This window comes from Desmodus rotundus, chromosome 11 (genome assembly GCF_022682495.2).
Source record: "Desmodus rotundus isolate HL8 chromosome 11, HLdesRot8A.1, whole genome shotgun sequence".
Classification (NCBI taxonomy): Eukaryota; Metazoa; Chordata; class Mammalia; order Chiroptera; family Phyllostomidae; genus Desmodus; species Desmodus rotundus.
Genome location: NC_071397.1, coordinates 77,322,714 through 77,348,792, shown reverse-complemented (window position 1 = coordinate 77,348,792; position 26,079 = coordinate 77,322,714). Strand labels below are relative to the sequence as shown.

General features: G+C 38.0%; 1 protein-coding gene across 9 annotated transcripts in view; it reads right to left on the bottom strand.

The window, feature by feature from the left end:
- The window catches only part of L3MBTL3 (L3MBTL histone methyl-lysine binding protein 3), a 96,523-nt gene that overhangs the window by 66,309 nt on the left and 4,135 nt on the right, over positions 1 to 26,079 (bottom strand). For 6 of the 9 annotated variants that reach the window (XM_024552172.3, XM_045188767.3, XM_045188765.3 and 3 more), the window contains exons 3-7: positions 11,171 to 11,289; positions 4,649 to 4,760; positions 4,213 to 4,287; positions 2,657 to 2,816; positions 1,384 to 1,519 (exon numbers count right to left, since the gene is read on the bottom strand). In XM_024552172.3, coding sequence (XP_024407940.1) covers positions 1,384 to 1,519; positions 2,657 to 2,816; positions 4,213 to 4,287; positions 4,649 to 4,760; positions 11,171 to 11,272 — 585 coding nt within the window. In that variant the 5' untranslated portion in view covers positions 11,273 to 11,289. The remainder of the gene's footprint in view (positions 1 to 1,383; positions 1,520 to 2,656; positions 2,817 to 4,212; positions 4,288 to 4,648; positions 4,761 to 11,170; positions 11,290 to 26,079) is intronic. The other 3 variants (XM_071219641.1, XM_071219642.1, XM_071219643.1) reach the window with 3 other exon arrangements.

The window sequence follows — 26,079 nt, the reverse complement described above, 5'->3', positions numbered from 1 at the left end:
GTAGAGACCCTGTCCTCCTGCTGTCATGCTCACCCCTGCATTCCCAGCTCCCAGAGCACTGACTACCAAGTGAAAGTTGTTCAATATTGATCTTAAGGAAAATGCCACAAGATCTCCAAGTTCTGTTTTCCTAAGAACCATTAATACAAGGTCTGTCCAGAAAGATCAAGCTGTGTTACATGAAAAATAGACACATCTATTGAAGAAATACAAGATACGAGATACAAGAAACACTGTACATAGGACAATGATCCCTAAGTCCCCTTCAAAGTAGGCACCCTGGGACCTCACACAGTTCTTCCAGTGTCATTAATGACTGCAGCACAATGTCTCTTCTGCTCTGGCAGCAGAAGCCATGGAACAAATTTTGCCACGACACATTTCATGCCAAGATCCTGCATCAAAATCTCAGACAGAGTAGTTTTTGAAAGCACCAGATCAGCTTCTAGTTCTCACACTGACAGTCGCCGATCTCTGTTGATTGTAGCCTGTCCATGTTCAATACTATGAGGTGTCCTGTGTGTTGCAGGCCTTCTGAAACGTGGATCACTTTAGACAGATTTTCAACCACCTTCGAAGCATCTGTACCATGCTTTATTTGCGTTGCACTCATTGTATTGTCCCCCAAAACCTTCTGAATCATCTGACTAGTTTCCACAGAGGAATGTTCAAGCTTAACGCAAAATGTGATGCAGATTCGTTGCTCTACTCACTCAGTCATTTTGAATGTGATGGCCACACACACAGTACACATGCTCACTCAACAGCATCTACTGCCTCCACTGACTAGTACAGTGAAGTTGTCATTAGGTGACGTTGTCATTATTCACACATGCGCATTCCAGCCCACTCTCCTTGGCTGCCAGGTTACATTGATGTCACGCAAACCGTACTCATTATATTAACAATGGCTGGACTTTTTTGGATAGACCTCGTATATTCTTTAGGGGTAAGATATTTATGTCTTAATTCACGTATTTTGAATTAATTCTCTCCAAATATACCTGACATTGATCTGCCATTTTCTACCTACTCACATAGTGTTTTACAATTTACCAAAATGGGATTGGGCTCCTGCTATCAAGAAACTGAACTTTCATTTGCCAAACTTAAGGTCTGCCATTGCCCCTTTCCTTCCAGCAATAAATCCCAACACATTTTCCTTCTTCACTCTAAAGGGTGGGTCTTATGATTCACTATTCTCATTTTAGGATGAGGACCCACAACAAAGAGAGAGCAGGTAGGTAACTTGCTGATGGTAACAGAGTCATGAAAGCAGCACCTGAAGTCAGTAACTGGCTGCAGAGCCAGTGCCTTTGACCATAATGCTACCACTTAAGAAGCACCCCTGTGTTCCTGGGTAGCTGTGTAAGACATACTAACCATTTCATCATCTCTCTCTTCTCCATCCTCCTTGGAGTCAGCTTTCAGAGAAAGTTTTGGTTTTTTCTTCCGACTGCACTTAGCATCTTCTTCTTCATTGTCTTCTCCAACGTCCCTTTCTTCCTTCTGATCTCTGCTGTGTTTATAAACCCAAAATAGTGACTGGAAACAATATGTATTAAATACCTACATGTTGAATATCAATGCAAATTTTTTTCAAACTTCACCCTCCAAAGGACAAATATTTAATCACCAAGAGAAATGTATAGACATTAGAATATCATTGATAAGGAACACTTTGAACCATTATCATGTATGACATTATCAAGGTTAGAAAGTAGAAATTAGCTTCTATGTTAATTTCAAAAGAGGACAAGCACAATATATGAAACATATTCCTACAAGTTTAAAATTGTTTGTCTTTCACATCTGCCACCAATACTAATAAAGGATTCAATTACTTAAGGACATTTTAGTCTTCAGGGCAACTTTAAAGCAAAGATTTATCAATTATTAAGAATGATAAGTCCAAATGAAAATGGCCAAGTGTAACTTAGTAAAATATCAGCTGGCCAACAAAAATAGACAATTCACGACTGTATTGATTAAAATACATGGGAAATTCCACCAAAATATAAATATCAGGTCATTTATTGGTAGTATACAATTACATATAAAAACTGTATCTTCTTGGTAATAATTTGAATTATGCGAGATGGTCCCCAAGTGGCAAAGGGATGCCTCTGTCAGTCACATCTGATGTCTGTGTTCTCCATTTCTCAGTCTGCCCTGAGATCAGCACTAACATAACATAACCCATTACATTACTCACTATAACCATCTTCATTCAGCTGATTTCCAATCACCTTTATTGTATTTGTAGAGTTTTAGGTGAGTTACCTCAGAACCCCCCAAATATAAACAGAACTGTGTTTCCCTAAAACATCAGTACCATCAAAAGGTGTACGTAGTCCAGAGAACTTTAAATACTTTTAGCTGAGAAATAATCAAATTAACGTAAACAGAAGGATAAGCAAGAGGCAGAAGTTGTACTGCAGGTTAAACATACGTAGTAAAACTCAGATCAGACAAGACTGAGGTCATTGGGTCCAGTAATGAGATCAAGGTCCATTTGTTTCGACAGGAAATGTCTCCCCCCCAAAAGGGGGGGGCATGAAAGGGTGACAGAGGTCAGAGAGCCTCTTGTATTCCCAAGCACCATGACCTTAGACTCTAAGACCCATTTTATAGATGGAATGGAGCAAAAACCTACTTGTCTTTGATATGCCGAGTACAATTCTGGCTGCAGAAGTTTCCTCCAGAAAGACACTCGTCGGCATTGCCATACTGACAACAGTTCTCACAGAACGGAAGCCCTTCTACTTTCACTGGCTCCTTCAACCTGAAAGGCATCCCAGTCTTCTCTGAAAAAACTGGAAGATGAAAAGAAGAGGAAAAGTTCAAAACCATGACAGAAAACAGTCCCAAATACACTTAAACATTGCCTTCTAATAATTTTGTTAGCAACACAATAAAAGAATAATGTTTGTTGAATGGATGATTAAACTACAGCATTTGGGAGAAAGAAGAGGATGAGTGTGGTAGAAATCACTCAAAATCATTTACATAACAAAACAATTCTGCAGAAAAGATAAAAAGCTTGTCCAAGGATTTTTCTAGAGTTCGAAGTAAAATGAAGAAAATTTCATTAGTCACTAAATCAGAATATGTGTCTTTAACAAAATTTAAAAGGGGCTATCTATGTTATTTCATGTTTATTACATTTTGATGAGTAATTTTGTTTTACTAAATTGGTTAAATTAATGTCTCTGTTTTCCTTTTAATGTAGCAGATCTCCTGAATCATAATTATCCAAATCATTTAGGACTCACATTTCCTTTTGCCTGAATCATTAGGCTAATCATTCATTCAGCAAACATTTATTAGGCACTAATTTAAGCTAGACACTGAAAATGACAGTATGGACCTTGCCCTTAAGAGAGCTCATGGTCCAGAAGAGAAGACAGGTGAGAAGACCAGTATTTGTAATAAGAAGTGACACATGCAGTAATTGAAGTATGAACAAGTTCCAGAAGTAGTACAGAGGAAGAAGTGATACAATTGGCCTGGGGTGAGGTCAGGGAAAATTTTTCTGGTATAAAAATTCAACAGGGTTTTGAAAGGCAAAAGAAAGGCATTTACCAACAGGTAAAAGAGAGAAATAGCATCCCAGCCACAAGAAACAGGCAAGGCAAGGCATCCGAGCAAAGGCAAGGATGCATGAAGCCACATGATGTGTTCAGAGAATTATGTGTAAGTGCTACCGGGGCACAAAGTACAAAGAATGGAACAGAGAGCAGAGAGACAGAGCAGGTGGATGCGGGTCACCCAGATCACTGTATGTCTTGCTAGAGAGAAGCAGAAACTGGTGAAGCATCAGATAAGCAATCTACATAAGTTCCTCTAAATTCAGTGTACATGATAAACTGGGTGAAATCAGAAGCAGAATGTTTCTTTAGGAGACGCCTGTAATAGTTCAGGTGAGAGTTGATAAGGGTCTAAATTAAGGCAGTGGCAGTGACAATAGACAGAAAAGGCCAGATCTGAGACATATTTAGGAAATAAAACCCAAGAGGATTAAGTAACAGGCTATGGGGCTGGGGAGAACACACTCAGGATGACTCCTAGATTTCTTGCTCATCCACTGGGTAGATGGTACTACCGACCATCAACTGAACTATGGGTTACAGAAGAAAGAGCAGGTTGGGGGGGGAGGGGAGAAAGAAATAGAAAATGAATTGCATTTCAGACATGGGGAGTTTGAGGTACCTGTGGGACATCCAGGTGGAGATGTCCAGTAGGCAGGTGGAAATACGGGCCTGGAGCTCGGGGGAGAGGTCGGGGCTGGAGATATAGATTTAGGAGTCATCAGCATATAGGTGTTAGTTACAACCATCGGAGTAGATGAGAAAAAAGTGGCAGGCTTTTGACTAAATCACCTGGATAGGCTATTACATGGATTTACTTGGTAATTTCCAATTAACCTGGTGCTATTACAGATCTGGCATTAGGAGAGAAGACAGTCAATGGTTATTTTAAAATATAAAAGCTGGTTCCATATCATTTTTGTTATAGAAATTTACCTAAGAACATGTGACATGAAGATCACCCAGGATTTTCAAGGTTTCAGCCTATTATAAAACCTTAGATACTCTTATTTAAAAACTTTCAAAAGAAAGAAGTAATGCAGACAACCTGTTCTTACCTTCTTGAGCAGTTGGTACCATCCAAGTCGTAGTAGCTGTTGCTTTTTTAACATTTTCCATCTCACTCTCATCTGTTATAACTTCCAGGGCTCCAAACTCATTTACTCGAAACTAGTGACAATACAGCAGAAAGAGGCAACATTTACAAAAGTGTTCAAAACAGTAATCATTTAATGGCTGGCCCACATAGTCCCTGAGGAAAAAGTGAATTACATTTGAAAAGTTAATTAAAACAATTATATCTAGACAAGCCTTCTGCAGATATTAAACCCTTTGCGTTTTACTAGTTTCGGAATTTGGGGAAGGGGACTAGAACAAAGCAGCAAGGGACTTCTCAAGGACATGAACAACCAACCCTGCACTCTCCTGTGGAGTGTCCAGCTCACATGTATGGCTTGTAATTTTAAACACCATTTTTTGGCTAAGACTTTTTTCTTATATTACAGTTTATTTGATCATCAAAATTAATAAAAGGAGAATTACTGTTTTCCCAGGAATCAATTGGTCTCGTCCAAGCTCACCTAGTTCAGAAAGAAGGAATTTCTCTATCCCAGAAATTATTACTGGTGTATCCACGGCACTATCTATATTCCAAGATGTGAACGAGGAAGGCAGAAGCGCAGGTCACATGACTCCCAGGCGCTACACTTCCTCTTTTCTTTCACTACTCTCTAGAATTCTCCATTACATTCACCTCTACTCTTCTAAAGTGACTGGTAATATCTATGACAACTGAAAATTCTACTAGCTCCAGGACAAGTCTATCACTTAAAAGGAAGGGCATTTTGATTTCACGGACATTTTGACTCCAGATATCAAAAATTTCCTCTTACTGCATGGCAAGCTTCAAAGTATGTTTCTGTAACAGCCCTGTCGCACTGTGTGTGTGTGTGTGTGTGCATGTGAGCACACACGCACGCTGCAGGCTGAACCACTCCCTGTGTGCAGGGGCCCCATCCTCTTTGAAATAGCTGGGTTTACTCTCATAATCATGAGGTTCAAAGTTTTCTGTATTCCTTCTGTTTTCCCATAAAACAGAATGACATTAAGGACCCACTCATTTTAACAGGTGATGAAGAGCAAGAAAGCTCAAATTTCAAAGGGATAATAAAACGTTTTGCTTAAAGTTTTTAGATCTTGCATGGAAATAAATGAGATGCAAATAAATAGATTTGGATTCAAGTCAGAAAAATCTTAAGCCAGTATTCTTTCCACCAGGTGAAAATAACACCTTAAATAATTTTCTGCATATAGTCCACAATCATTAAATGTTTTCTAGACTCAACAGGCTGAAATAATTAAGGAAATGAAAACATTTTCTCCTGACTACATATTCCAGACACAAATTTTGAGGTAAGATGTTCATACTATAGCTAATGTGTTCACCTAAAAAATGTCAGCACAGGATATGGCAAAAAGTTAATTGGAAGAAAAGACCTAAAAATAACTTTTGGGGAAAAAATTTAATTTTAAAATGATCAACTCTGAAAACAGAATATTTCAAAATAAAGCTGACAGTACCATCTACTGGGCAAGAGTAGAAAAACAAGCCATAAGGATTATTAATTAATGATATTAAAAATACGAGAGAATGCCAATTCTAATAAAAAATTAAAAAAAAACACAAACAGGCATGAACTTGATAATTCAATCCAGGAAAGTAATTTTACTTTTATTACATGCTGATGTTTATTTACACTTACTTGACAATCACAAAATGTATGAAAGAGCACCAAACATTTCAATTACAAATAAAGTCTCTTGCGGCGTAAGTTTGCAAACTGCCGCGAAACTACAAACTACCCTGAGATTCCAACACTGAGAAAGAGAACACCACTAAGTGAAATCATCACACAGAAATGCAGACCTATGACCCCTGCAAGCTTCTGGCTCAAATACTTTCAAAGTTAGAAGGTGATGTTCCCATAAAACAACATTTAATCCCAATTATCTTTTCCTTCTCCTACTATTTAATGCCTGTCATGCTGACCTACAGTTTCAGCACAAAGTAAAGATGCAATGGACCTGAGGGAAGGAGTTGACTCCTGTGAGCCAGGGATCCATAGGGGTGGACGAAACCCGTGGAATGCACGCCTAATCAGGATACGGGCACATACCTATCTCTCTGGGGACAGGACTCACAAGGTTCATCACATTCTCAGAGGTGACCTATAACCCGGATGGACGGGTAAGGAACATCTATTCTAACCAAAATTCCTTGATCTCAGAAATTAATCTTGAGGCGTTTTTTAAGTATCCTATCACATGCAAAAAGACAGAGGAATCAATTTTTTTCTGGCTTCTCAATCTGGATTTTTCTGTCTCTTACAGAATATTATTTTGTTGTAGAAAATGCTGGACAACACAGGTTGCTCGGTGCTATTACCACCACTGGAGTTCCACAGATGATATTGCAGAAAAACTGACACCTTTACTAATATTGTTTTTTCAATGGAACACTCTGGTTCTGAAGCTGGTAATGGTTTTATGAATGGTTCTGGAACCAGGAAAACTTGAAATAACACATTATATTTTGAAGTTATTCTTTTAACCTAGAAATCTAAAAAGCAATGTGAACATTTATCAAGTCACTCTGTTCTAACCAAGAATATCAAAATTGTAAACTTTACAAAGGGCTTTATTAAACAAATTAAACACATCAGCTAACATTGTAACATTTTCTGTAAGTGGATACATCTAGGTCAATCAGAAAACAATTACGTCTAAAATACATAAAGACTAGCAAAGGTTCTGTTTGTTTAGCTTGGCTTGAATTACCTTTAATTGATTCCATTCTCCTTTATTTTTGCTTGTAAAGGCAAAGGATCTTTTGCCTATTTTTTGCTTGTCTTTAATAACAGATCATTAAAACCACTGCTGAGGTTACTATTTTTGTTTCATTACATTTAATGCTAAAATTTAGTTCTACTTACGAATCCATTTTAAGGGCAAAGATATCTGCTAACTAAACTGGCTTGAACACTAATCAAGACAAGGCAAATTGTGCACTAAGTGCAGGGAATTTTCCAGTTGGGTTTCTGTATTGCTGCTCTTAAGTGGTAACTATTCCTACAGGATAAGATGCTATCGCTCTCAGAGGTATATCTGAATTTTACTCAGGGACTCTGAAAAACTAAATCCTTATGACCCAGAGGAATTATTCTCTGAGGATACATTTCAGACATAATTAGAAGTTCAGGTAGAGAAATTGCTTTAGGGAAGGGAGCCCTACCATACACCTTTCCACTACCACTTACTGCCTGCCTGTCCTTATGGCTAGCCCCGGGATAATAACCTGAAAAATACTAATTTTCATTTTAAAGGACACACTAAGCAACGGTAAGGTTTCCAAAGATTGTTTAAGCAAAAATGTCTGCGTAATGACCACAAGATTTTAAATAGGGCCAGTGGACACTTGCTCCCCATCGCCACCCCCAACACTGTACTTTCTCAAGCTAGTCCCTCTTCGGGATGCCTGCCTTTCTCTTCATGTCCTCCTATCCCTACCTCCCAAAGTCTTCACATACACACTAGACCCTTATCCATTTTCAGGCACCTGGAACTCACACAGCACGTTTTCCAAAGCTTTCCTGATCCCTCCAACTAAAATAATGCCTCCTTAAAATGCTGTTAACATTGTCCTTGCATCTCTCTTTTGATAGGAAAATGTTTTCTCTCTTTAGACTGTAGTGCACCAGTGGTAAGAGAATTAATATCAAAAAGCGTTATTTTAGGACACAGTTCTGCCAATAACTAATTGACCTTGAGCAAATGACAACCACTCTGGGTCTCCATTTCCCATCTGTACACTGACAACGGTGGGAGAAACCACATACCTCCAAAGGTTAAATGAAGGTGTTAAATAAAAAGATGCAAGTAACCTGTTCATCGAGTAAGTTCTCTATTATTTCCACTACTGCACCAAAACATGAACTTTTGCACTGGCTTTATATAAGGATTCGTTAGCCCCACTGGGGGTAAAGGGGATTCCAGCAACAGGGAATAAGAAGAAAGGTGCGATGTCTTCAACTGGTGGTTTGGGCTGGAAAGGAACAGGGCGGCACTGAGTACGGAAGTGAGATGCAGGCAGAGAGCAAAGCTAAGGCGAGGCCACCACAAAACTTTGGGGGGCACACTGAAGGGACCCAAACTTTACCATGAAAGGTTCACACAACTGCCAGAAGATTTTAAGCAGTAGAGTGATACTTGTGCAGAACCTGACCGGCCAGCAATAAGAAGGCTTTTACAGAAAAAGTTCTTTCAAAATGGCAATGTACTGCAGCATGTAAAAACCTGTTCCCATGACAAGAAATTGATCTCTGTGTATTAGCTGATTGCATTAGCTGAGTTAACTTCAGCTGGTTGTCTTGGAATAATAGCATCCTGTTTATTAGAAAATTCACACATCTATACCCAAGCTTTAATAGCATAAAATAAGCAAAGATTGATGTGAAAGAGGAAATTTCACGATTTATTCAAAGTTCTTTCTAACATCTTAAATTTGTGAAAAATTAATTTCTCAGATCTCTTAAGCAACTCAAATTTTCATAAAAGGAGCAAGTGAATCAGAAATCCTAAGCAATATAATCAACTAGCTAGTCTCTGAATCTCCTTGAATAGAAAGGGTAGGAAGATAGAAAATAAGTTTTTTATTATTTTTTAAGTGGGTATCAAACTATCTACAATGCATGAAGTGAATTGGATACATGGCAATTGTCCAATTAGATGAGCCAGAAGTCAAACCAAATAACCCAGATTATAATAACCCACTAAATGGCTTAGTTACCTTATTACCTTAATAAAAGTAATAGGTTATTTCCTAAAATGCATTGCTTAGAAAAACCTTCAAGCAATCTAAATTTCTTAGGGATGAAAATTATACTCTATTGTCAAAATCTAACTAAAATTACAAATTCCATTATCTAACTGACTCCCAAAAAAGGCCACTCAAAAGGGATAAAAAATTACAAGGGAATGAATGCAGCAATGAAAAAGGGAGGGAGGCAGTTACGTATTATATCACAAAGTCAGAATAGATTAATTTAAGTGTTTTGCATATATATTTTTTGAATCCTCATAACCACCTTATGATAAAGATACTACATCTCCATTTTACAGGTGAAGATTCTGAAAATTAGGGAATTTAGATAACTTGACTAAGCTCATGTAGCTAATATGTGGCTGACATTATCAGAGAGAAACAGTTCCTTTTTTCTCAAAAATTCCTACTACAAGTATTCTACTTCCAACATACCTAATCCAGATGAACATTTGGAGAATGTTGGAGCAGATAAAATCCTTAATATTTATTTAATCCCTTATTTTACCAGAGGAAACTGGCCCAAAGAGACCAAAGGACTTGTTCAAGATCACACAGACGAAAACTAAAATCTCTCCAGATTTCACTAAACCTCACTACAATATTTTTGTTAAGCTAAACTCAGACAATTATGTTGGCACATTGCCCTTCATTAAACCTAACCCAGCTAAAATCCAAGTATTTTTCCAATAACAGACTGTCCAAATCTCAGGATCGACCAGAACAGGCTTGGCTGAGATACTTGTCAAGGAAACACTAAAAGGGATTGGGTTCCAAGAAGCCTACATTAGGGGGCAGGACTTTCTGTTCAAGACAGTACAGAACACCAAGCATGAGAGAGGTGAGCCAACAGACAGGCTGTTATGGAGATGGGAAGTTCAAACATGCGGGTGACCAAGTACATACACAAAGTCTAAAAGGCCACAGATAGGTTCAAGGTCCCAGAGACAGGATCAGAGCAAAAGCAAATTTGAATTGAGAGGTGAGGGGGGACTGATTTCCCAGATGGGCGCTTGCATAACCATGTTTCATGGGGAAGCAGATGTGGTCCTTGAGAGCGTTTGGGGTCCTGGGGAAAAGGGGCAGGGTGAGCACCCAGAAAAAGAGCATATAAAAGGATCATTCATTCGCTGAAGAGAGTTCTCATCTATACAAAAGCAGTCTGGTTCACAGGAAGAACCAGCTTTTGAACATGTGATTCTGTAAAAATCCATATTTACACTATAAATAACTCAAGGGAGGTAAATCATCCTGTACATTCAATATTTCCTCATTATCCAGTTTTTAAATGAGAAAACTAGCGCACGGGGAAGGTGGCTATTTACTGAAACTTACAAAGCCCATTACTACAAACAGATGAAGCCAGGTCTTCTAATCCTGCAACTGTCACATTTACTGGCCATATGATAGAGCCGAACCTGAGATGGTCCTCCTTGAAGCTGTAACTCACTTTCCACAAAATGGGTACACGCTGCCAAAATATCCCTTAGTCTCCTACCCCAAGTGATAATGGCTTTTGCCAAACGGTGAGCATTTCGAAATGTCTTGAGAGTTTATTGTAGAGGTCTAAGTATCACATAAAAACCTACAGAATCACGCCTAGTGTTTTTAATTCTTATTTTACACATGCATCAGATTTATTTTCATAAATACATGTACACGCGTGCCACACATTTAAATGTATGTAATAAAGACAGCTTACCTTTAAGTCACTTCCTGGCAATGTACCTACTCCATCTTTCCAGTCCATAACACTGAACACATCAAACTCTTGACCGCTTGTGCTAGAGGCAGATTCAGTCATGATTTATTTTTTTTAACCTGTAAGGGGGGGGGACATATTACTAAATATTCCATATACAAATCAGTTTTTCTTTCAGTGGTCATTACTTTAGTTTCCCTTAATTATATAATATTCTTGATCATACTACCCCATATCCACAGATCTAAAAATAATTGCTCAATATATCAACACTTGCCCTGGCTAGTGTGGCTCAGGGGATTCAGTGCCAGCCTGTGAACCGAAGGGTCACCAGTTCAATTCTTAGTCAGGGCACATGACTGGGTTGTGGGCCAGGTCCCCAGTAGGGGGCACGTAAGAGGCAACCACACATTGATGATTCTCTCCCTCTGTCCCTCCCTTTCCCTCTTTCTGAAAATAAATAAATATAATGTTTCTAAAAAATAAACAAAACTATAAAAAAAGACCTAGAACATTTCATTGGTCACCTCTGGAGGATATATGGTAACCAACTCATTATTTAGAAAAATAAATAAGGATTTATCCTGTCTATATCATGAGACCCATGAAAACTATATTTCACGGTAACCAAAAATTGCTGGTGAGAGGAAATTTCCCTTTAGAAAGAATCCCTGCCAATACAGAAAGGAATGCTAGAACTGAAACAGAACCACTTGCAACCCTTCATAAATTAATGGCTCTAGGAAACAACAGGCAGTGGCTGCTAAGAACATAAACCCAACACCATTTATGAAGGAGGCAGTCCTTGATGAGCCTATCACATCAAGAAAAATACTGACAACATTTGTTGCTAACGATACAATTTAAGTGTTCAAGAGAAGAATTAGAATTTGTGAAAACGTTGAATCCACCACGAAGGACTTGACAGTTTCCCCACAGCTACAGAATTTTCTAAGGAAACAGGTGGTAATATTCATGAACACAATTTTAAAATACTTCATAATAAAATATGTCAACATTTGGAAGATCTGCAGAACTGGGCGAAACAGTATTTTCAAAATGACCATTGCTTGACGGTACACGAGTAAAGGATTCATTCAAAGTGCAAGACAGACCACTGTTTTTTAATCTCACGGAGCATGAAAAGGTGATCGATGAGAGTTTCAAACTGCACATTGCAACTAACATTTAAGAAACTACTACTTGTCAAGTTTTGGTGTAGTATCAAAGAAAAATGTCCACCATTAAATGAAAAGACTTCAAATACACCTCCCTTTTCCAAACGCATATTTGTGTGAAGCAGCTTTTCTTCATAAACTTCAACCAAAACAACGTACTGCAACAGATTGAACGCAAGAGCAGATATGAGAATCCAGCTATAATCTATTAAGACAGACCATTAAAGAGATTTACAAAAATATAAAACAGCACCACTTATATGCTTTTAATTTTAAAACTTTGTTTCATAAAAATTATGCTTATATACACTAATATAATGGATTTACTAGTGTTATTTTTAAATAAGTAGTTTAAATTATGTATTTTAATTTATAATCCAGTAAATATTGATATAGCCTATACAAATAGCATTTTGAGATTTTCAATATTTTTAAGAGCACAAAAGAGACCTGAGACTAAAAAGTCCGAAAATTTCTGCTGTACAGCATAAAAACTTGTTTTATTCCACACCAAAAAAAATTGTCAAGAAATGAAAAACATATATGAAAGAGGAGATCTGAAACCTAGATTAAAAGAAATTTAAGAGACATATTAACAACAGTATCGAAATTCTTAGATGTTTGGACCCTGATTTGAACTATTAAAACAAAGACGGTTACCAGGAAAGGAAACATGAATGCCAACCGGCTATTTGACATTAGAGAAATACCGCTGCTTTCTGACAGGCATGATGACAGTGTACAGTTGGTTTTGTTTTGTTTTGTTTGTTTTTTCAGTGTACAGTTTTTAAAGGGAGTTCTTTCTTGTATTTGTGGGATTCAAGATGAAACTGACACATGAAATGACATAATGTGAAGAATTTGCTACAATCATTGGCAACATACTGGTAATTGTCAATATGTATGAAGGGTCCCTACTGGTTTATTATACATCTTGTTTTATGTATCCTTGAAATTTTCTATGATAAAATTATTGTAAGTGTAGTCTGGTTGAATATGTAGTATACATTCGTTTTTAAATAGTCAATAGAAAAAACTTGTTTCTTTGAATTATAGCTATCTTTATTGGAATTTACTAGATGTTTCAATAGTTTGAATTGAATAAAGATCAGTAACAAAACTGACTTTCCTGAAAGTGATGGAGGAATGGCAACTATCCCCCTGGTGGATAAACTGGGTAAAACTTGAGTGATCCTTTAAAAAAAAAAAAAAAAAAAGTTGTACTGTTCTTTCTCTATGGTTGTAACAACATCTGTTCACCAGGCAGTCCATCTCAGACATAATACGTATACCGTCTATTTTATTAATTAGACCTCACCTTCTTCCAGAAAGATTCAAAGCAGCAGACAACTTACATCCATTATTTCATTTATGTCTTTTCTACAAACAGCCAGGCTGTAGATCCCCCTAGTCTGCAATGAAGAAAGTGAGCCGCAGAAAGGTTCAGTAACTCAGCCAAAACCACAGTTGGTGGCATGGTAAGGATTTAAACCCAGGTTAGCCTGATTCCAACCAAACCTGTTTTTCTCAACCATTATCTAACCTTTGTAGAATCTTGTGCCCTCTGAGAACCTAGCAAAACTTCACTTTTCCCTATATTACTCCTTAGAACATGGCAAATCCAGAAACCAGTTTTCTAGCACCGAAGTTCTTGAATTATCTATATGAGTGCAATGCTCATGCTTTTAATAAAATACCATCAATAAGCTTATTGACAAAAATGCCATTAAGACATAAACACATATAAACAATACAAATAGACTGTCAATCTTTTCTAAGTTAAAAACCTAAGTGTATAAAATTCATAACAGCACAATGCTGTGACTACAAAGAGCAACAGAAAGGAGGAGGAATCTGAAAGCTAACACTGTAAAAAACTTGCATTACATGTTTTAGGGAAGACTTAGAATACGCGTTTGCCCTACCCAACATTGCTAATGTTACAGTGTCCTCTGACTAGAAGCGTGTATCTAAAATTTATGATTCTTTCCATCCACTGTTTTATTCTAAGGTTTGTGGACATTTGCATAAGGTACTGTAGCATGAAAATATTTATTTTGTTCTCTTTCCCATGATCTAATTTTGAAGTTACTGGCTAGTTTCACTATCACAATTAGTATGAATAGCTAGGATAGATGAGGTGTTTTTCCACAATCTCATACTCACGTAGAACAGCGAACAGCCAATATCCTTTTAACAGAAGTTATTTCTATGACACGCTAAGTCTTTTTACCTTGTTACCATCCACAAGTGTGTGCATACAAACATCCAAAGTCCTTTCACTCCAACAAATCAGGTTTCCGAGAGGTAAGCATTTTTTTTAGTATTTAGAAATGCTGTTTTATGTTTTTATTATCAACTGGCACTATTCCATAATCCCATGTGTAGCCTGTAGTCCACAGGCCAGAACAAACAGGTAACAGTCACTCACAACACAAGTCACAATCATATTTCTCATTCCGTAGAAGTCCCATCCCAAATCTCTCATCAGTGGTGCTGAGATTTCCAAGAAAGTACCTTAAAAGTATATACCATGATGGGTCCTCTGTGCTGTCAAGACAAGATCTACCACCTTCCTCCTAATCTCTTCTAAACTCTAATGGCCTCCAGCTCACTGGTGATGTCAGAGAGGGACAGCCTGGGGGTTCAGATGTCCCGCAAATGCACCAATGCGGCGTTTGATTCCCACTAACATCTGCGTCATGGATGACAACAGCTAAAATCAAGGGCACTGATGTCCAGTGTGCCCCTCTCAATGCCCACTGTGGGTGTCTCACGAAGGAGACGACTTTACTAAAGATGGGAGGTCACTGCTGTTGGTACCTCCACAATGTGTTATACTCCAAAAGCCCCCCTTTTGTGAAACAGTTCACTCTAGCTTTTACTAATTTTTATTACTATCTTCTTGCCCTAAGCCTCCAACAAAACGCCTGGAGGGCAGACTGACATACAACACTGTCTCAGAATTACCTTTGGTGTCTGTCTTCTGTACTACTGCCCACCCCCAAATGAAACATGCAACTTGACTCTCTCTGGACACTGTATGTAGTGGATGAACTTCCTCAATTTCTCACGTAAATAAATCCCTGGGAGTTCCGACCCACCGTATACCACTAGTGACCTAGAAACATGAGATGGTGATGGAATTAGTTAATATCTTACATTCAAAAATCCTACGTTATGAGAATATGGGGAAGCAAGCCTTCGCATACATTGATGACAGCATTATAAATTGAAACAACCCTTATAGAGATCAATTTTCAAGAACATTCCACCAACTCAGCAATCCTAATTCTAGAAATGTATTCTATATTTACTTGCACATATGTATAAGAGAAAAAATATAAAAGGTTATTCCCTAAATATAGCAGAAAACTGGAAACCCAAATGTCCATCAACAAAGACCAACAGTGGTGTGTCCGTCCGATGGTCCATGATGTCACCGTGAAGTAAACAGTGAGGGTTTGTACATCCTGCTATAGAAAGAGCTTCAAGATGCCACTAATACTACCAGTTTTATGCAAGATGGAGAAAGTATATGCTACCACTTATATAAAACAGAAGGGGCTACACATAAACATGTGTATTGCCTGTCTGTGCACAGACTCTCGCTGCGAGGATCTGCCAGAAACTGGTAGCGCTGGCTGCCTCCAGGAAGGGACAATGGGTTGCTGAAAGCCAGCCATGGGAGGGAACCTTCCCTCCCTACACACATTTGTACCTGTTAAACATGCAACGCTTTTTTGCAAACTTAATTAAAAATGTTTTAAAATCCTGTTTCATGTCTATTTAAAGTAGTGTATGTTATAAAAGGCATGTCGTCCATGTTTGTTTCTGAAGACAACAACTGAAGCTATAGCCTACAAGTCCCTAAGGGAAATCGACTTCCCCAAAGCTCTTGGGTAACTTACTAGGAAGTATCTACCTGTATATGCAAATGAATCGGCGCCTCAGAACAGTAAGAAAAGGAAGGGTAGGGTTCACTTTTCCATGACTCGGGCATTAGAAATTTATATACAGCAGGTCCTGGGCATTCACACACCATTTATAGTTTCCACAATTCCTAAGTGGCATCTGAGGTTCCAGTGACATCTAGTAATTTGTCATTTCACAGAGACATGATTCTGAATCACAGGGGCTGTAAAGCTGAGAGCGAAGAGCAAGTTGCCGGGCCAAGGTCCAGCTAGGCTCTAAGAGTGCTTAGTTTCAGTGCTACGGCCATTGTAAATAAAGTGATAAAAACTTTTCTCTTGTTAAGAAATGAAACAAACAAAATTAACTGCTAGCTGATTCTAGTGTTGATGACACAATGAGGGGAATATGGAAATGTTTATGAAAGTGATAGGTCCTAGCCACAAAACTGAAGTTTCAGATAAATTAAAGATTGAAATGTCAAATGCAATGATGACTCAGACACATTTGTGTGAACAAAACTACCAAATGCTCCAAAAGGAAATCAGTAGAAAAGATGTGTGAATTTGTTTCAATAAGTGCTCCAGACAGTACAAAAATTGCTCATCAAGTGAGGTAAGTAGTTAAGGTCTAGAGAAATCATTTATATTTTTCACTTATACTGTAGTAACCTGAAGGAAGGAATTATGTGCTACAATGATTTTTTTTTTAAGTTGAGTATCGGTGATGGTCTTGCGATATGTCCCTCAGAACCGTCAAGAATCTCCGGTGTTATTTTGACACGAGACAAACAGAGTGTGTGTGTCCTTTATGACCCTCCCTTCACACAGTTACTTCACTCAGAGCTGCCGTGACCTGGGTGGGGGTAGAGCTCCTACCGCACAGTCAGGACAAAGAGCCGGCCTGGGGCTGACATAAAGAGAAGATGACGAGTCTCCTGAAAGATACGCAACCCAACCTAGGACGCTCAAACATAGTGGGAGAGACCGGGCCTTACCCACAAACCAAAAGCTTGGATCTGCAGAGAAGGGGAGAAATAAAGGTTATACCAACACCAGCTTATTTGACTCTCTGAACTACCTCTGAAGACTGGCAAGTATTCTTATACTCGTTTTGCAGAGGAGAAAATGAGGTCACCCAGTCAAAAAACAGACTTTTACCTCCCAAGACAGTGCTCCTTAGGCTTGAGCACAGTGCCCAACATGTATCTGGACAACACAGGAGTCACTCTAATGTAATGGTGAAAAGTACAGGTTCTGGAGACAGAGTGCTTGGGTTTAAATCTTGGCTTCAAAATTTAGTAGGTGCATAATCTTGGGCAAGGCACCTAACGTCTCCTGAGACTCAGCTCCTTCATCTGAAAAAATGAGATGGAAATACCTCATAGAGATTTAATTTTTTTAAAATTACACACGTTAGAGCGCTTTGCACACCGTGGATACTCAGTCCACAATAGCACCATTACCCTGAGGAAAATAAGGGGCTCTCCAGTGTCCACAGTCCCTCCGAACGCCAGTTCACCAGATGTGCGAAGCCCTGCAGGGCAGAGGAAGACAGCTGCGCATGCACCACGAAGCCTATTTGATTTCTCGGGAGTCCAGAGATGAAGACGGGGAAAAGCAAGGGGTGAAGAGAACAATGATAAGACTCTCAGATTTCACAGTCAAGTAAATTTTCAAAATGAATTTGGGAAACTGATATAAAGTCAGTAAGTACTCATTTTTGCCAAGCTCTTACAACATTTTAACAGCCAAAAAACTAAGAAAGACATAATCTCTGAATCACGACCCAAGACTAGGCCACTGGCAACCTCACTGTGACATTTCTGCTGAGGAGGCATAAGAGCTTCCTCATGAACAAACTCTGGTTCCAGAACCTGCTTTCAAAAACCTGGTACAGACACAAACAGAAAACACAGTGAGAGACTACGGCAAGAGACCAATAGGAAAAAGAGAGACGAAAGCTATGGATTCTCCCCAAAGCGGGGGCTTCGAATGACTACGGTAAGAGTCTTTGCTGTGGATAAGTACTGGAATATGTGTTTGTGATTTGCCAGGAAAAGAAGGGCTGCAAAGAGATTCTGTGCCCCATTATAATAATATGTATTACATTGTATCATGATCATCTACTTAGAGGAGGCTTTAGAGGAAAGAGACTTCATTTCTTTATTCTTTGTGAATATCTAAAATAAGTATCAATAAAATGTATCAAGTGAATAAGTAAAAAAGAAAGGGAAAATGCAAGACTAGTTGCCTAGAAACAGAGTGGGTAGAGGGGAAATCAGGAAAAAAAAAATCTTCGTTTGTCCATCTATCTCATATTCTCCAGTAAAAATTCTACCTACCAACTAAGCTGCTAAGTATTTATTTACCTCTTTGGCAGAAGCATAACATTACTGCTCCAAGAAACACTCCTTATTTAAGTGTCAGTGGAGAACACATCAAAAGAAGTTCAAACCTCTTAAACAGGCGTATTCAACAGGGTAAGAGAAAAATCTAAATTCACACTTGAAGCATCTCTCAACAAACATACATTGCTACAAAGAAAAATTTTCCTTTCAAATCAAGCATGACAGATACCAGCTTTGATATTCTACTCAACCTGACTGATAAGAACTCTTTAAGTCACAGATATATTAGAATAGAGATCTGTGTGGAGAGATGTGAAATTTTGCCCCAGGGGCCCAAGTTCATACGATTTTAGGTAGGCAAACTCTAGATCATTTTGATGTGAGAACTGAAATCTTAGTACTGCCAAGAACAAACCCAATCTATCCTTAAACAGTAGACACTCAAGTGACAACTAATCTATGCTTCCTTTAAAAATGGAATCAGTTATTATGATGGTCCCTTCTTATTGATATAACACCCCCTCCCCATACCTAGTGGTCCTATTTTAATGAGAACAACCCTGTATATAACATAGCAATGTTTATTTGACTTGTTACCTTTTCTGCAATGGAGATTATATGCAAAGGGGTAATCACTGAAGGCAACCTTTACAAAATCTCAACTTCCTGCCCTTCCGTTTGTTACTGTACGGAAGGATGAATTATTTGAGATTCTGTGGCTTAACCTACATACTTCCTCTAAATGAGAAACAGAAAATGAAAAATGCCTTTCAAGAAAAAAATGTACATAGAAAATGAAATCACAAACTGATATTAAATTGGCCTATGGCATATTTAATACACTCTCATCAAATGCTTTTATTTGAAGTTCATTTCCAATGTACAGTATAATGATATCTCAATTTGAGGCAGAAATAGCTTGAAAAGTGCTATCATATCATCACCATACTACCCTAGCAGGGTTATAACAGAAATTTTACACCATCAGAGGGATTCAAAGGGCATTAAAAAGAACAAGAACCTTTCTGATACAGATATTTTGACACTTATGCAAAATATACCTGAACTTAAAAAACGAAAAGTAGTATCTTATTTTTTTCTTATTTTATTTCATAGTATTTTTAAGTGCTAAGAGTGGTATTTTTTCTTATACTCCTTCATGTTTTTATAGAACATAGAGCTAAAATTGAAAGATTTACACTTGATTTCTCTTTCGCATATAATAAAGTAGATTTGACCAGATTTTTATTCACTCATAGAAGTCATGTCTGCAGGCTCATCCTGATAACCACTGGCTGCTAAACTCCTTATCAATAGATTGAACAGCTAGGCCTCCCAGCTACCGAGTAAGACCACAAACCAATAGGGTAAATTATTTAAATCATTTAACAACTAGACCAGACTGTCTACTTAGTGATTTCAATTCACAGTTCAGGGTTCAATCTGTGTAACAGATGGAGAAAAATAATCAACTGATTTTGGTGCCTGAATAATCCTACTTAAAATGACCTAGTAACTGAACTAGTTTAATTCCATAAAATTACACATAACACAAAGCTGTGGTCTAATCTTGAAAAGGCCAGGCACATAATAGGTACTCAAAAAAACTTAGTAGATAAAAGAGCTTCAATTAAGGAGAAATAGTCTACACCCTGTAATCAATGCACACAATGGCATCCTAAATCAGGAATAAAGCTCTCTTGGTGGACCATAACTTGTATAACAGATTTATATATCACTCCTATTGCAACACAGAACCACCCCCAATGAATCAAAAGACCCTTTACTTCACTTTGTAAACATGGGCATACCCTTTTGGTTAAAGAGTGTACACCAGTAATTACAGCACTGTTGATGAATATACTCCTGGTCACATCATAGCCCCTGTTTTCATTTTTAAATTTTGATTACAACACTGTACATTCCCCATGCTCCCAGCCTTACCTGATTATCTCTATCCCTCATTTTAATTTTCTTCTTTCCTTTTATAATCCTGTAATTCTGAGTAAATTCCATCATCTTCTGAATTCAGTTTGGTAAACTGAGGTCCCATTCTTTTTATTTACTGACTGATTTACAGTTTTTGATAACTAACCCTACTGCCTTATCAGGTCTCCTGCTACACAAAACAAATTAAAGCTTTTAAATAAGTAAGCCCAGTAATTTCCAAACTGAATCTGAATAATGTTTTGTTAACAGTTGGGGATAATTTCAAAGCCATGGGCTAAACCAAAGTGTTCTTTGCAATATAATTCAACAATTGCTCTTTTCCCAATTCTTGGTTTAAAAAAGAAAAAAAAAAGGAAAGTGAAGAGACAGAGATTTCTTCCCATTTTTTTTCTTATACCTGTTCCCAATTGTTCATCTTAGTAAACCAACATATAAAAGAAAATTCATTAATCTGAAAATTACTTTTCTTAGAAATATTCTAGGACTTACCATTTTGAAAATCAGAAACCTCCACACATAACAAAACAATCATTCCTTTTAGGACCCAGCAACTCCCAGGTGTTGAACTAAATACACTCTAATGTATGAATAGAACTAAATTCTTCCAATGTGCATTTGGCTAGTAATAGCTCTCAGAATGTTCTGGGAGATACTTTCTGAGCAATGGCATCTTTGGGTATTCTTTGGCTGATCCAACTCTTTTTAAAAAATTTTTTTTATTGAATTTGAATTTATTGGCGTGACACTGGTTTACAAAATTATGTAGGCTTCAGGTGTACAATTCTATAATACATTATCTGTGTAATGTACTGAGTTCACCACCTCAAACCAAGTCTCCTTCCATCACCACTTACCCCCCCCCTTACCCTCTTCTACCTCTTCCCACCCCCTCTCCCTCTGGGAATCACCATACTGTTGCTTGTGTGTGTTTTTGTTTTGTTTTTGCTTAATCCCTTGGGGAAAAAGAAGATGCTTTTAGAGTAGAAGGCAGGCCTATTTGGGTCAAAAACTTTGGACAACAAGAGAGTGTTGTGTATTTGAGACATAGAAAAGAAGAGGCAGGAGAAGCAGAAGCTCAAAAGGAGTAGGGGTAACAACAAAAACCAATCTTGTCTGTGCTTTACACATTAGGTGACGCATCATCTAAAATGAAACCAATAGCCAAGTTAAAGTATCTGAAAGTCTGAGATATTCCAAGTCGCAAAAACCAGGACACGTAGATGTTTACTTCTCCTTCAGCCAGTGAACTGTTAAAAATCACTAAAATGGTGGGGTGTGCAAAGTGGTGATAGCGAACAGCTAGTCTGGCAATCCTGTCACGAATCCATGCAAAACCCCTTTGACCTCCCTGATGTAATATAATCATTTTCTTCCTTTAGCCCCATTCAACAAATAAACTATCTTATGTTGGGGGGGGGGAATCACAAGCCAGTATCATTTTCCTTGGTCCCACCCCTTTCAAACTGCACGATATGAACTCAGACAAGTTACTAAGTTTCTCTAAGAGCCAGTTTGCTCTAAAAGAGAGAGAATAAATACCAAATGCTCAAGGTTAGTGCAAGTATTTGAGACAATACTCAGTGCCTAGAACAGTACCTGGGCGTACAGACGGCACTCAGTATTTGTTGGATAAAGTACTTAGCTTAATGTTTGACAGTTGGAAGGCATTCCATATACAATTGCACCTACCACATCAACATTTCAGTGTTCTGCAGAGGAAGCCCCACCTCCCAGGCCCTACTTTAGAAACGCATTTCACACCACATCCAGCTGTACCACTGCAGTACTTACTACACTCACCTCTATCACTCACTAGCACTGAGCCGAGGCTTTGTTTTGCTCATTACCAATAGGTGGGTTTAGCTTATCTCCTCAACCAGATTATGAATGCATTGAGACAAGGCACATTCATTCAACCTGTCCTAAGGGTTGATTATATGAAGCACTCCTCAACAGAAACTTACACAAAATAGATGCACAATAAACATTTTTGACTGACACAAAACACTAACTGCAGAAAGAATACAGAAGGCATCTTATTATTACATATAATACACATGTAATTCTTCTCATCACTACCTGAGTCATTAATTCTAAGTCCACTTCTTACAGGCTCATCAGATCACCTAACTTTACTCCAGTTCCTCTCAAAAGTCTTTGTTCTTCCCACCAGACCACCCTGTCTCCTGAACAGGGAATTCCTAAAGGTCTTTCCCAATCTGACTTCTTAAGTCAAACTCAGTTATATTTCAAGGTACCCTTTCCTGGTGTTTCGCTTTCATCTACTTGCTGCATAGCTGATGTTGCAATGAATACAAACTAGTTCATGATCTCATCTCAGTGAAATGATTTAACTTAGTAACGAGTAGAGAGGTTACACGAATATTCCCATTGGGTAATGAAGCCTTTACAAAACACATCTTCAGGAGGCCCTGAACTTCAAGATACCATATGTAAATAAGCACACAAATGAATACATAATAGTTTTACTTAAATACAGTGTCTCCCAGATAAACAGTTTACTGTAAATGCACCATCTCTCAAATCCTTGCAAGTAATAAGTCCTTCCATAGTAGGAAGGAAGGTCAGTTGTAGATCTTCTCCAGAGTCACCTTTGTGAACATAAAGTTCAAAGCAGAAAAGAATCAGTTCAAATCCACCACCCTCACTAGATTTATAATTCAGGCATTCCTTGACAGTTGCTGAAGAGATTCTTACCCATTTCTGAAGACTAGGCATTAAAACAGAAATGCAACATATTGTGCTATGTGTATACAGTTATATGCCATGGCCCTGCATTAGTTAACTCAGGAATCCGCGTTTCCTGGCTCACTGGCTCCCAGGAGTGCTACAGCCCTTATTCTTTTCCACTGGCACGAAATGCAGCTGTTATGCTCACATTAGCAGAGCTCAGAGCTGTGTCTAGTCTTCGGGTGCGGGTCTAGGGAATTCCTCAAGGGCGAACACCTAGTCTTTTAGTGTTTGGCACTGTAAGAACTCAATAAAAATTGGTTAACTAGTAGAAACAGTGCCAAGGGGAATCACTGAAGTTTTCCTTCCTTGGGACCCCAAGGGTACCCTTGTCCCAAACCACATAATGTAACTTCTCTTGTAAATTTCCCATCCTAACAATATCTACTATAAATAGCCTTGGTCGAAATACACAAGTATATTTCTTAGAAATAAACTACCAAACCAATCAGTGGAGATTATTCAACAAATGACTCCCGATTACTCAGGGACTAATTAAACAGGACATATATCTCTTCTTCACTATTTGTGGGTTTTTTGGGGTTTTTTTGCATTCTTAGAACATTGATTAGACAATGTATAAGAGGAGAGAGATGGACTAAAACTTGTCAGGGTTTGTCAAGTTCAGTATCATCAAATGGAAAATAATGATAGTACTTGTGACATTTTTTTTTATAAGAGAGAGTTGGTAATAATTAGAAAAAAGTAGCAAAGGGGCCCAGAAACCATAGGAGCAGGGGAGCCCTACATGGATCTTTCTCTAAATCCAGTCATTTGCAGGATCCACTTCCCGCCCCGTGAGGTCTAAATCCTTACTATCCCAGTTACCTATTTTCTCATCCTCATTTCCCAGCAGACTTAAGCAACTAAAATATTAATTACAGGACATGAATTCCCCTCACACCAACCCTTCTACTTTTACCACCCTGCCATTTCCATAATTAGGCATCATTTTAAATTTGAAGTATTTATTTCATTTACTCCTACCTATTAAATGACTAGGTTGGGATAAATAAATTTCAGTTTGTCTTCAGCACCGTGTCAAAACACAGTCCTTTCTCTCAAAGAGCCAATAATACTATAAAATATAAACTACTTTTTTTCCTAAAAAACACTATCCTCTGAAACTATTGTGACAGTCCATATAATATATACACCAGAAACCAATCTAATAATTTTAGCCAGGAATTAAATCACTCTGTTCTGTCCCAAACAACCTACCTTCGCCCTTTATGAAGCATAGCTCAAATAAAATAGTAAAATGACTACCAAACATTTGAATTACCGTATTTTATAGTGTATAATGTGCTTCCCTGTATACTGCACACCCATGTTTTTGGCCCAAACTTTCAGGGAAAAAATCTTTTCTTTTTTAATTTATATATAAAACCTAGTATCATATTCCAGGGTATTATTTTGCACACAGATATTGTTTTCAAGAGTTACACTTTTAATGCATAAGCATAAACAAAAGAATTAGAAACATTTCTATAGACAGAATTAGTACTACCCATGTATAATGTGCATCCTTATTTTTCCCTCAAAAATTTGGGCCAAAAAGGGCCCATTACACACAGCAAAATATGGTAATTCTTCACAGTTCTCCAAATTTTGTTTTATTTGATCCTTTCAACAAAGAAAGCAAGGCAAGCTTTATTGCTCCTAGTTTCCACATGGGGAAATGTAGGCTGAAAGAGGTAAGGGAACTTAAACAAGGTTTTTAGTGACTAAATTATCTTCTAATTCCTATTCTAGCACTCTTACCTACAGCCTCAATGACTCCTCAAATGAAGGGGAAAAAATCACTGAATTCCACTCAGCATGTCTAAACACAAGACTCCCCAGCCTGGGAGACACATTACTCTGCTTGAACTCTACTTCTGTCTGCGTGATGTTCTTGTAGTTCAGCCCGCTCCACCGTCTCTGCGGCATGACGCGTATGGACCACATCTACTTATTTCGCTGATAACATTACTCGAGATGATCCACAAGCAGAAAATAACAATAGACTCCTGTTAACAGTCATTTTTATACCAGTAGTTATTCAGTTCTGACATCTAGACCACACCTGTCCTGGCTATAACATAGAGGTTATATTATAACCCATGAGGATTAACAGTCTTCCTCATAGAAGGTAAGGCTAATGTATTTTGTTTTCTTTTGTTTTTACCAAACAATATCAGCAACTCTTAATACTCAAGAGAAGGGGGAAAGAGAAGCAGAAAGTCAGAGGGAAAGGATTAAAGTGGGGGGAAAGAGAAAGATATAAATAGTAGAAGCACTAGAGGAGCCCAAATGTATTTCAATGCTGTACCCAAGTGAGGGCTGGCCCATGTGCCTGAGAATAACCTGTGTCCTGAAGGCAGGTCCTGGATTACTGAGGGCAAACCAGCACCCTCCAAAATTGCCAAAGGGATCTTAATAGTCGACAGCTGTTTTCCCTGTGGAGCTACGTCCGAAAGTTGACAAGCCTACACTAACACAAAGAAAACTCACTACAAACCTATGACATGGTACCCAGCACAAGTCACCCATGTTGGATTTAAACCACACGAGTTAAACACCCCCAAAGCACTGGCTGTAAATTTTACTTACAAATTTTTACCAAGTTCCAGAATCACTGATATCATTGTGTACTTACATAACAGTTATATTAATTTACAGTTACTCTGTTCTAATTTTCCCATTTTGTTTTTAGTAGAAAACAGGTGCAATTGAAATTCTCATTATGAATCTGCTAAGAACTCATGGATGGAGAGCAGACTGAT